Source organism: Mercenaria mercenaria, chromosome 1 (genome assembly GCF_021730395.1).
Source record: "Mercenaria mercenaria strain notata chromosome 1, MADL_Memer_1, whole genome shotgun sequence".
Lineage (NCBI taxonomy): Eukaryota > Metazoa > Mollusca > Bivalvia > Venerida > Veneridae > Mercenaria > Mercenaria mercenaria.
The window spans coordinates 32,899,926-32,913,118 of NC_069361.1; the positions used below are offsets into that span (position 1 = coordinate 32,899,926).

Below are 13,193 nucleotides of genomic sequence, written 5' to 3' on the forward strand. Positions count from 1 at the left end.
TTCCAGCTATTCCTATATTTGTAGCAGTTGCTGGCGCTGTCCCAACAATAATTACCATATTTACTAATAGACTAAAACTTGACGACAAGAAATTTAAAAACACATCATCACAAAATAAAACAACTTATAACAAAAGCACGGATCGCAGCTTTAGCTGTTCATGACCCTAATGATCCTGGAAAAGTAAATAAAGAAGAAGAGAAAAAAGTTATTCAGGATATTTTTACAATACTATTAGAAATGCAGAAAGAAAAAAATTATTCAACACCTCTTGAAATGCACATGAAGGAATTTAAACTTAACGGATATAAAAGTAAAAAAGAAGAAGAGTTGTATTAAAGGTTAATAAAGATTATTAAAGATTATTAAAGATTATTAAAGATTTTTTCTATAAGTATTTTATATAAATGAGAAAAATTATATCAGTTGAAGGTAATATTGCATCAGGAAAAAGTACGTTTTTAGATATTATTAAAGAATATAATCCTAATTTTAATATAATTCCAGAACCAATTCACGAATGGCAAAATGTTATGGATCCACGTGCAAGGTTCCAGCTTCGCAAGTTATAATTCATATAACCTTTTTGAACTTGCTGCTCAAGAACCTTCCAAATATTTATTTCCTTTTCAGCTAACAACTTTAAACAGTCATATAAAAACGTTATCTTCTGCTAAACAGTTTGATGGTGTTTCTGTCCTTGAACGTTGTAATTTAACTAACAGTAACGTTTTTACAATTAGCATCACGACAATGGTGTTATAAATGACCCCGAGTGGGCAGTATACAATCTTTTCTTAACTGATCATATTATAAAACCATACGGAAAAAACCCAATTGATGGATTTGTTTATGTTAAAACCGACCAAGAAATATGTTTTAAAAGACTTCAAAAAAGAAACAGAACGGAAGAAAACAAAGTTGGTTTAGATTATTTAGAAAAACTACACAAATTACACGAAGAATGGTTAAACAGAATGTCTCAAGAAGGTATTAAAATTTTAACAGTTGATAACAATTTAGAAAAAATGACTTTAAAATCTTATTCAAAAGATATAGATAATATAAACAAATTTCTCAAATCAATATAATTTCATTAGGTGCGTTTTTTAAAGATTTTTTTCTATAAGTATATTATATATAGATGGTTAATAGAAAGATAGATAGAATGATTATGCCAAAATTATCTAGCACTTTAGGAGAAATAAGGAATCCAGACAAAAATTCATATAAAAAAGTTCTTAAAAGAAGAAATGTTATTAAATCAAAACTTAATCAAATAGTTAGCGATGAATATAAAAATCATGTCATTGATAAATTACAAAATGTTAAAAGATCCTTATCTTTTAAAAATAATTTATTTGAAGGACTGTGGTTGTCTATTAAACTGAAGAAGAAAATGCTGAAAGATTATGTGATTGTCCCAGACCAATAATATTCGAAACAATCCTAAAAAAGTTATTGCAACCGATTGTGACACTAATGAAGAAAAAACATATAAAAGCACTTATGCAGCATCCAAAGATCTTAATATTAATTCAGGGTTAATAACAATGTGCTGCAAAGGAAAAAACCAAGTTAAAAGTGGAATACAAAAACAGCGGAAAAAGATATAAATTAAATATTTTAATTCATCTTAAACTTTTTTTATTCTATATTTTTTTAATCCTTTTTCCTTAGTGATTTTTTTCTAAATATAATATATAGATGGAAATTGAGAGATCTACAAAACGATATTATAAGAAATTTGAAATTAAAATTACATATAGACAAGATCCAAAGAATCAATTATATTTAACTATAAACGACTCTTATGAAATACTTAAATCTGAACTTAAAAACTTTAAAAGGTATAAGAATAAACGTTGTTTTAAAAATAACTTTTGCAAAAATGGATAAAACTGATACAATATATAAATCAGCTTATTTTCAATCAAAGGCTTTAGAAATAATTAATACAAACGAAATAAAAACACTTTACATCAAGCCTTTGATGAAATAATAAATAGAATTGGTAATTGGATTTCAGAAGGAAGTGGCTGGAGAATAGAGTCAGTTGATGCTCATTATATAAAAAGATATACGTATAGTCCATTGGCTGCTTCAAGTTATTTAGAATTACCAAAACCATTACAAAATTCAATGAAAGGATTAATAAATATAAAGAACGATGATAATGAATGTTTTAGATGGTGTCATTTAGCTTATAAATTTCCTGTTAAAGAAAACCCTCATAGAGTTTCAAAAATAAAAATCATATAAACGATCTTGATTATACTGGAATAAAGTTTCCTGTTACATTAAATCAAATACCTAAAATTGAAGTTTTAAATGATATATCATTTAATATATTTGGTTATGAAGAACCTACGGGAATTTATCCATTGTACATATCAAAATATCAATACGAAGAACACTGTGATATGTTATTAATTAATAAAGATAAGATAAATGGCGACTGTAAATCACCAGAGACCCCGGTAGACAGCAGTCTCCGGGAGCTTTCAGCCACCGTCCAACATTATGTTTGGATAAAAGACTTTAATAGATTAATGAATAACAAAACAAAAAATACAAACAAGAAACATTTTTGTAGATCTTGCCTGCAACACTTTACCCAAGAAAGAATATTAAATGAACACATACCAAACTGTTTAGCTATTAATGGTATCCAAGGTGTAAAAATGCCAAAAGAGGGAAGTAAAGTACAATTTAAAAATTATCATAAAGGTTTAGCAGTACCTTTTGTAATTTATGCTGATTTTGAATCAATAACTAAAAAAGTTTTAACTGCTTTACCATCAACTGAATCTTCATTTACTGAACCATATCAAAATCATATAGATTGTGGTTACGGCTATAAAGTTGTTTGTTGTTATGATAACAGTTATACTAAACCAACCCAGATTTATAGAGGTCCTAATGCAGTTTATAAGTTTATTGAAAAAATGCTTGAGGAAGAGGAATATTGTAAAGAAATATTTAAAGAACATTTTAACAAAGAACTAAGAATGTCTAAAAAAGATGAAAGTGAATTTAAAAAACAAAAGTTTTGTCATATCTGTGAAAAAGAATATATAGAAGGTGAAGTGCCAGTACGTGATCATTGTCATATAACAGGAAAATTCAGAGAAAGTGCTCACTCAGAATGTAATATTAATTTTAGACTAACACGCAAAATTCGTGTTATTTTTCACAATTTAAGAGGTTATGACGGTCATTTTATTATGCAACAAATAGGAAAATTCAAAAAAGAAATTAATGTTATTCCTAACAATATGGAAAGATATATGGCAAATATGATTTCTGACTTGGTCTTTATTGATTCATTCCAATTTATGTCTCAGTCATTGGATAACTTAGTAAAAAATATTCCAGAATTTAAATACACATCAACTGAATTTGATAAAAATATTGCGAAGCTGGAACCTTCGGTTACACTAGAATTATTAAAGACAAAAGGTATTTATCCATATGATTACATGGATTCATTTGAAAAATTCAAAGAAACAAAATTACCTTCTAAAGAAGATTTTTATTCAATTTTAAATGAAACACACATATCTGACAACGAATATGAAGAAGCAAAGCTTCTTTGGAATAAATTTAAAATTAAAACAATGGGAGAATATCACGATCTATATTTAAAAACTGACGTATTACTTTTAGCTGATGTATTCGAAAATTTTAGAAAATTATGTTTAGTGTACTACAAATAAAATCCTTGTCATTATTTTAGTAGTCCTGGGTTAGCTTGGATGCAATGTTAAAATGACTGGATTAAATTAGATTTAATAACTGATATTGATATCTATCTTTTTATGAAAAAGGACTGAGAGGAGGAATAAGTTATATTTCAAACAGATACAGTAAAGCAAACAATAAATATATGAAAGATTATGATCCTAAACTTGACAGCAAATACATTATGTACCTCGATGCAAATAACCTTTACGGTTGGGCTATGTGTCAACCTTTACCCTCTGGAAACTTTAAATTTATATCTGAAAAACAATTCAAGAAATTAATTGCAAAAGGTAAAACTAACTTTATAGTTGAATGTGATCTTGAATATCCAAAAGAATTACATAAAACCACAACGATATCCTTTAGCTCCTGAAAAAATTAAAATACCAGACGAATGGCTTTCCAATTATAGTAAAAATATTAAAACAAAATTGAAATAGGAAAAGTAATGTAAAAAAATTAGTTCCAACTTTAATGAAAAAACAAAATTATGTAGTTCATTATAAAAATCTTGAACAATATACACAATTAGGGTCAAAAAATAACAAAATACACAAAATATTAACTTTTGATTCATCTCCTTGGTTAAAAAAAATATATTGATTTAATACTCAAAAAGATCTAAAGCAAAAAGTTCATTTGAAAAGGACTTTTTTAAGTTAATGAACAACTCTGTATTCGGTAAGACGATGGAGAATTTACGCAAGAGGGTTAATATTAAATTAACTCATGATGAAAATATTTATTAAAATACATAGCCAAACCTTCATTTGTTAGTTCAACGATGTTTAACAAGAATTTGTTTGGTATTCATAGAATAAAAGAAAGTTTGTTATTAAACAGACCTTGTTATGTTGGAATGTGCATTCTAGATTTATCAAAATATTTAATGTATGATTTTCATTATAATTATATTATGGAAAAGTACGAGGGTAATTGTAAATTACTATTCACTGACACTGATTCATTATGTTATGAAATTAAAACCAAAGATGCATATGAGGATTTTTATAAGGACAAAGATTTATTTGATAATAGTGATTACGATAACAACTCAAAATTTTATTTCGACAATAATAAAAAAGTAATTGGAAAATTTAAAGATGAAGCTGCCGGCATTCCCATTGTTGAATTTGTCGGATTAAGAAGTAAAATGTATTCATATTTATTAGAAAACGAAGTTAACGTTAAAAAATGTAAAGGAATTAAAAAACTTGTTGTTAAGAAAACAATAGTTCATAAAAATTATAAAGATACTTTGTTTAATTCAACCCAAAGTAATCACACCTTTAAAGTTATTCGTTCTGATAATCACAATCTTTCCAGTTATGTTATAAATAAAACATCTTTATCATGTTATGACGATAAAAGATATATTCTTGATAATGGTATTGATACATTAGCTTATTCTTAAATTAATTCTTAAATTATAGAACCATAAATTGTTAACTGAATATTCATAACGTTTAAAGAATTAATATAAATAACATCATTTATTTTAAATTTATTAGCATAATTAATAGAAATAGATTCATTTTTTCTGTTATTTTTTACACCGTAACTTTGAAGAATTACATTTTCTTTATGTATTGGTGCATGGATTGAGGCAAAACGAGGGCAAACGGACACTAGTATGTTATCAGTGAAAACACAAGTACGGATAGAGTGAAAATGGGCATTTTATTGAAATGCCAAATATGTACAATATTTACATATGAACTAACATTATTGAAACTTTGAACAGAAAACATATCAGTGTGGTCTGAAACCGCCCAGCTATTAAAATACATGATACAAAGCATGGTAGTTAAAAATTAGCATGGAAGAAACCATTCGCATAAAATATTATGTGAATTATGAGCACGTTTAAATCTTAATATTTCAATATGTACAGCTTTTACACATGTGTAAAAAATGAATAAACATAAGGGAAATTAACTAATACAATTATCTTTACTGGAAGAGGTGGAGGAATGGGAGGAGGTGGTAAATCTTCAGAACTATCGTGTGTAATTATTGAAAAATCTGCGAGAATAATGGCGATGCTTAGAATTGATTGGATTATGCGGGTCACGTGATGGCTAGCTAGCTATTGATTGGTTGATGATAAACACAACAAGTAAATAGAGCAGCATGTCACAATGACATAAATGCTTTTATGTAACCATAAAATATATTTATGTATTGGTGCATGGATTGAGGCAAAACGAGGGCAAACGGACACTAGTATGTTATCAGTGAAAACACAAGTACGGATAGAGTGAAAATGGGCATTTTATTGAAATGCCAAATATGTACAATATTTACATATGAACTAACATTATTGAAACTTTGAACAGAAAACATATCAGGGTGGTCTGAAACCGCCACAAGGGACACCGCCGCCACCCTGATGACCGTTTGCCAGAAAAGTGAAAATTTGATAACCGTATCCATGGACGGAATTGGGTAGAATTTGATTCCTGATAGTATCTGGACGGTATCTAGTTTAGGAATACATCTTAAGAGAATTAAGAGGTTAGGTTAAGGAAATACTAGCTGTAACATGAAGTGTATGTACATTATGGGAATAGCGAACTAAAAGCAGAATGACACATATACAAAACAAAATCTAGGTATTAAAATAGTAATAACAACAGACCAATACATAGTTCATAACACAAGGTTAAAGTTACAGTTTAAGTAAACTGTTTAAACAAATTTGCAACCAAAATATAACAATATGTGTTTCAAGCATTAAGGATGGCAAGTTAACATATTTGACCGACATTTACCTCATAGATTTGGCTAGCTGCCTCATACAGTCTAGCCGAATTTTTATAGCTTATATACACTGCTCATAAGCATTTTGCGACTGACATATATAAACACGTCATGTTAAAATCAGCATAATGTAATGGCAAGATTACACGCGTGATCAGAATTTTACATGTAGATTTAGCTAGCCGCCTCAGACAGTCTAGCCGAAAAGATAGTTCTAAAATTTCCCCAGCTTATGTAAACTGTTTAAAGGATTTGAGACAGATATATACAAAACAAAGGCATGTTTAAACAGAATAATGCAATGGCAAGATTACATGCCTTTCTGAACTTGTTCTTATGACCTTTATCTTACAGATTTGGCTAGCCGCCTCAGACAGTCTAGCAGTAAAGTTTGTTCAAAAGTATCAAAAGCTTATGTACATTGTCTATAAAAATTTAAGACAGATATATACAAACAGTCAGGTTTAATCAGCCTAATGTAATGGCAAGGTTACATGTTTAAACTGGCTAGCCGCCTCAGACAGTCTAGCAGTAAAGTTTGTTCAAAAATATCAAAAGCTTATGTACATTGTCTATAAAAATTTAAGACAGATCTATATATACAAACAGTCAGGTTTAATCAGCCTAATGTAATGGCAAGGTTACATGTTTGAATCCTATTTACTTTGTAAAGTTTGCTAGCTTCCTCGGACCGTCTAGAAGCTTATGAAGAAATGATGGGCTTGCTGCCTCTGACAGTCAAGCCTGATGGCAATGGGTTAATGACAAATACATAATGTAAGAGAATTTTATCTAATAACAACATGGTGGTGTAGGGCAAAATAACATGACTATAAATACCCTAAGGATGATGTCCTGCTGCCTCAGATCAGTCAGGCGCGTACCAAAAACAAAGGGATATCCTTGCTGCCTCTAATAGTCAAGGAATACAGTGGTATAACTTTAGCCCACAGAGAGGGGATTCGCCTTGATTGGTTTAACACACGTACTCAAAACTCAGCACTTAGCCTCCGACTTTTAGCTTGTTAGCCGTGACACTTAGAACATGTTAAAGATTTGGGCCGTATGTATTTTTTGAATGCAGACGACTTCCAACGCCCAAGTGACTGTATCTGTTCAGAAGTGAACTGAGATGAATAAGCAAAAGTAGCACCTCCAATTCTGAATGAGTGTGCTGTGTACAGTTTCGAACTGAGATTGCATTTCTAAAGGCATTTTTTAAGTATCTTCCTAAAAAATGATGTTGTTACGGGCAGACCCGACGGAAAGCGGAATAGAGGTCCCTGGCATTTGCCACGTATCTGGAGGTATTCTCGTAAAGTACGCAGGGGGCAAATGCATCTGTTTATTTGACGGCCCAGAGTAATATTTGCGGAGCGACCTTGTGAGTGTTTAAAACTAGTCATCCGTATTGTTGCGGAGTTGCGGGACCGAACCACAACATTTTCGCGTTTTATCACGTTAGCGTAACCTGTTTGAGACCATGCCAACTCGCCCGCTCTGAATAAACCGAAAAATGCCAGAAGAAACATGGTTTTAATTAGCGAACATTGGTAATAATCTTTAACTACTTCTTCGCAAACCGTGACTAGCTGTTTTAATTGGTCGATGGTAAAGGGTTTACGAAGATCTGCACAGCTAGACCGCCTGAGACTGTGCAATAATTTCTTAATAAGAAAAGCATCAGATGGACTCTGCCACTGTCTGATACGATGAATGTACGCTATAGCGGATACATAAGAGGTGATTGTCGAAGGCTGTAAATCTTTTAAATGGCAGACCGCAATGAACTGTGCCAGCTTTTCCACTGTTACTGGCAAGAGAGGTGAACTTGGGTAATATGTGGCATGAAAATTGCAATAGTGTCTAAGTGCATTGGTGTAACCGCTAAGGGTCGAAGGCGAAAGTGACTTGAATAAAATGTCCTTAACCGCCTTGTTTAACATATGGTGAGGCTGGTCTCTGGAATGTCTGTGGGTTCTGGGTCCATGCCTACTGACTGTGCCTGAAACTTTGCCACCTGTAAACGCGAAAGCAAATCTGGTAAGACATTGTATATTCCTGGTATGTGTTCGGCCTTAACCAATATATTGTGTGTCATACAAGAAAGAACAAGGCGTCGAACTAGGCACATGATCAGTTTTTCTTTAGAAGTTTGTCTGTTTATAATATGTACGACAGCCTCATTATCTGAATGAATAACAATGCATGTGTTTTTTAAGGAACATCCCCAAATTTCTAGGGCAACAACTATTGGAAATAGTTCTTTTATGGTTATATGTAGACCTGTAAAACAATTCGGCCATGAGCCATAAAACCAATGTGACTGGAATACTGCGCCATAACCTAACGCGCCAGAGGCATCTGTATGTAAATGAAGTTTATCGCTATTAACCCATCGTTTGTCCAGAAGGAGTTGTCTCCCATTGAAATGACTGGTGAAAAGTAGCCAAGCGGCGATATCCCGTCGGCTTTCCCTAGTCAGGGTTATTCTGTGCTGGGGTTTAGTGACCTTCTTCGTTAAATCCGTTAACCTACGTAAAAAGGGGCGGCCTGGGACGACTACCTGGCAGCAAAAGTTTAACAACCCGAGAAGTGATTGAAGGTTTTTTAATGTGATTTTTCGTGAATGGGAAGCTTTGTTGAGTTTGCTCCGTAATTTGTGGAGTTTATCTTGTGGTAGCCGGGCTTCCATTAGAATAGAATCTAATTCGAGACCCATGAAAGTGATGACCTGGCGGGCAGATTCTGTTTTTTCGTCCTTAATAGGAACTCCAATGTCTGCACACATATGTATGAACCTACTTAGTTGGGACTGGCATGTTTGCTGGGTAGTATCGAGTATGAGAAAGTCGTCTAAAATGTGTACCATGTGGGCAATACTTAATTTATTCTCAGCTGTCCATTGAAGGCTAGTACTGAAATGTTCAAAGATTGCGCAAGCTGAAGAGACTCCCATTGGCAAACAAGTATCGTAGTAGAATTGTTTGTCCAAAGTGAGACCTAGGAGAGGATGGTCTTGTTTGTGAACTGGTATAATGCGAAACCCATTCTCGATGTCTGTCTTTGCGAAAAAACTGTTCCGACCTAGGTGTAGGAGTTTTGCAACTGCGTCATCAAATGAGGCGTATTTGACTGATGCAAAGGTTGGGTCAATAAAATCATTAATTGAATTGCCCTTAGGGTGACTTAGGTGATGTATGAGACGGAATTGACCTGGTGTTTTCTTAGGGACTAGGCCAATGGGGCTGCAATGTAATGATTGAAACGGGGGATACTTAAAGGGGCCCTTTATGCGACCTAGTTTGACCTCCTCGGTAATTTTTTGCCGAGCTATTTCTGGATTTTCATGAATGGATTTGAGGTTGGAAGCTGAACAGCTAGCCAGCGAACCTGTGTAACCTAAAGTAAAGCCTTGCGAGAAAACCTGAAGCAAGTAAGGTGCTTTTTATATCCTTGTAGGTAGTGTTGAAATGTGTCAACTTTGATTGGGGTGATGACCTTGTTTTTGTCTTGCACGGTTGACTTGTGCTGTTGGGCGGGTAATAGTGGGGTTTGGTGCGGCCATGCCTCTGGCAGCTTCTTTGTTTGGGAAGTTGCAGGCTTGAGCGTTATGAGGTCCTCGGCAGTAGCCACAGACATGGGGGTGGGGACACTGAGGTGTACGACAGACTGTGTTGTCGTTATACTTCCAGCAGGTGTTGACCAAGTATTTCCCGGTTCGTCTTTGGGGGAATTGTGTACGATATCCAGTACGGGCACGAAAGGGCTGGTTCTGATTTCGGTTCATTACGGGTAGTGTGCATGCAGATAACCAAAACTCGGTGTTCAGTGTGTCCCATTGGACAATTGCATGTTCTCTCAGTAGCCTAAATTGCATGTCATACTGGAGAAAGCTCAGACCTGGGCTGCGAGTGGCAATGTCGCGTACAATTTCACCATATTTCATAAGAGCCGGGGTCTCTGCTGGATATTTTTGAGAATAGACAGCTACAAAACGTAGAAATGCGGTTGTCCAGGATTCAATACTTGTTATTTTACGTGACCTGGATTGGGGAATAACATGTAAGTTAGAACGTCTGTCCACCTGAAGAGTGAACTTGGAATCCTGGACAAGGGAACTATTTGGTAAGAGAAGGCCGAAATCAATGTATTTATTTTTCCAGATTTTTTTCTGTAGCGATGATTTTATTTGCGAGAGGATGGGTGTATTTATGGGTGTTAGTGAGTCCTTGCCATTACAGTTACCTGGGAGTATAGCCTTTGTATGAGCTTCAACAATGTGATTAATGTCATTTAAGTCATTGTATTCTGAATCATCTGAATCACTATCACTGCAGTCTGATTCGGAACTGGACTGTTCCACCTGACACGGCCTTGTGCGCTTCGCTCGCTTGGAGCTTTTTGTCGTTTTTCCGTTTTTAGGCTTTGAATGTCTGCGCTTTTTGGTAGTCTTGTTTGGAGTCTGAGTTGTGTCACTGTCTGTGTTAGAAAAGACTGAGTCATCTGGTGATGAGATCTCTTCACCACTCTGTGCTTCATTTACTGAGGTACTTGGTATGACTGGTTGTTCCATGTCTAGTATTGGCGCTGGCGCGTTTAGCACAGGATGAGCGCGTGAAGGTCTTTGTTTCTTAGTTTTTGTTTTAGCCCTTTTTGTAACTGTTGTAGATGATTCTTGACATTCTACTGTGTCCTGTGCAGAGTTGTCTGCCTGAGTCTCATCTGGAGGCTGCGTACTGCAGCAGTGCGTCTTTTTTGCAGACCGTATTCTTTTCATCTGGAATTCAATAAAGTTGTTGATAAAGTTTTGTCGAAACAGAGTAAGGCATTCACTGAATCTTAACGTGAATAAAGATGTTTATATAATAAGTAATTAAGTTAAAACAAATGTGCTAATATTTCATAAGAACTGGAATATTCATCAGTCCATTGTTTATACAATCAGTTGTCTTACATAAAGGTGTGACCAATTTAGTTCTAAAATTAAGACCATGACGGCTGGAAATTAATGATTTAAGACAAATGTCTCAAATAAGTAACATTATGGCTGTAAAACATTTATCTAGTCTGTACTGGAAAAACGTCAGTACAGTGTTTATCGCATCAGCTGTCCTCACACACGTGCGAGTGGTTAAACCTGCAATAGTTACATTGTAACTGTAACAGCTGGAAAATAATGATCCAAGCATCATCATAATATGTGTTTCTAAATCAGAAACATAAGTCTGTACTGGAAAAACGTCAGTACATTGTATATCGCTTCAGCTGTCAAAATACGAAGTAAAGCGTTTCAATCTTATAAATGTATTATTTCGACCATTATAATCTTTTCGACTGTAAAACCGCGACAACAGCCACAATTAATAATACAATACATGTAAATTAACGTTTTCTACCTTGTTGCTTGCATTGGGAAGTACTTTAGACAATAAAGGGTGTCAAACTGATCGACATAAATAGATTTATGAGTAAATAGGAACTTGTATTTAACACCATGGCAATTATGTTAATATGACTAAATGACATTGCCTCACCTATTATAGTATAATCCTGTAGGTAATGTCATTTATACAAATTCTACTTATACTTTTGTAACCAGTTACATGAAAACTCTTTTGTTGATGAGCTAAATAATGTACCTGGTTCTGCAATTAAAATCAAATTATTTATAAGTGTAAATAATTTGCATCCTTGATTGATAATTAGGAATTTTAAACCTTGCTGAGCCTTCAGGCTAATTTGTACTGTGAAATAAACAAACCAAAGTACTTATCTTATCTTACACACGTAGTACGGAACAATTCATCGAGGCGACCACTGCTGCCCTTAGGTTCCTGTACAATTTCATGTTGCCAGTAGGACTGAGGTGACAGCCATCTTGGGCATACACCATAGCTTTCGTATCGACTGTCCAAAACCCTTTCAACCGCCAAAGTTTTGATCGATGGTGTGGTTTGTTGTCTAGTGTCGATAGAATGATGTTGGTTTTGTCTACTCGGTTATTGAACCAGTCGATATCGACCCAGTGTTTTGACCTGATGTTCCCTTCTGTGCGATGCAGGATTTGGGTAACAATCACCTTAGGTACACCAATCACAAAAAGTAATGTGTCCACCAAGTCCATTAACTGATTTGCTACTCCGTCACTGCTCATTGAGGCATCGCACAAATCGTTAGTACCGATAACCAGTACGACTAAGTCTGGCGCAAAGTCTTCGATCTGGTCTAAGTGCTGCCGTAGTGTCATGATCGTAGCTCCAGAGAATCCTGTATATTGCACCATGTGCCTAGAGTTCAAATCTAAATTAAATTTTAAGTCATCAGAATCCTGTATAAATTGCTTCAGCCTTTTCACAAAAGAATGTCCGAAAATGTGTATCTTCTGTATATCCGCCATGTTTGTTTATTATCCTCTGATAGCGTGCGTGATCAGTACTGTAGTGGTCAAGGTCAGTTATGAATAGCGGCGAAACCGCTTACTAAAAATAGAATCTCCGAGTCCCAGTAACTTTCCGAGAACAAAGAATCGAAACAAAAACGATCGATTTCAAGCACTCTGTGGTCGCCCCGATGAAAATAATAATACTAAGTTAAACTATGTCACTTTATACGTACGATGATATAAACTGTTAAGACTAAATCCTCCAAATAACCATGAATTTCTTAAAATTAAATCTTCA

At 34.0% G+C, this 13,193-nt stretch overlaps 1 protein-coding gene across 1 annotated transcript; it reads right to left on the reverse strand.

The window, feature by feature from the left end:
* Positions 1-12,292: 12,292 nt before the first annotated feature.
* LOC123523618 (uncharacterized) lies at positions 12,293-12,910 on the reverse strand. Its single transcript, XM_045301280.2, has one exon. It carries the CDS (start codon positions 12,908-12,910, stop codon positions 12,293-12,295), a length of 618 nt encoding a protein of 205 aa, XP_045157215.2.
* Positions 12,911-13,193: the final 283 nt, after the last annotated feature.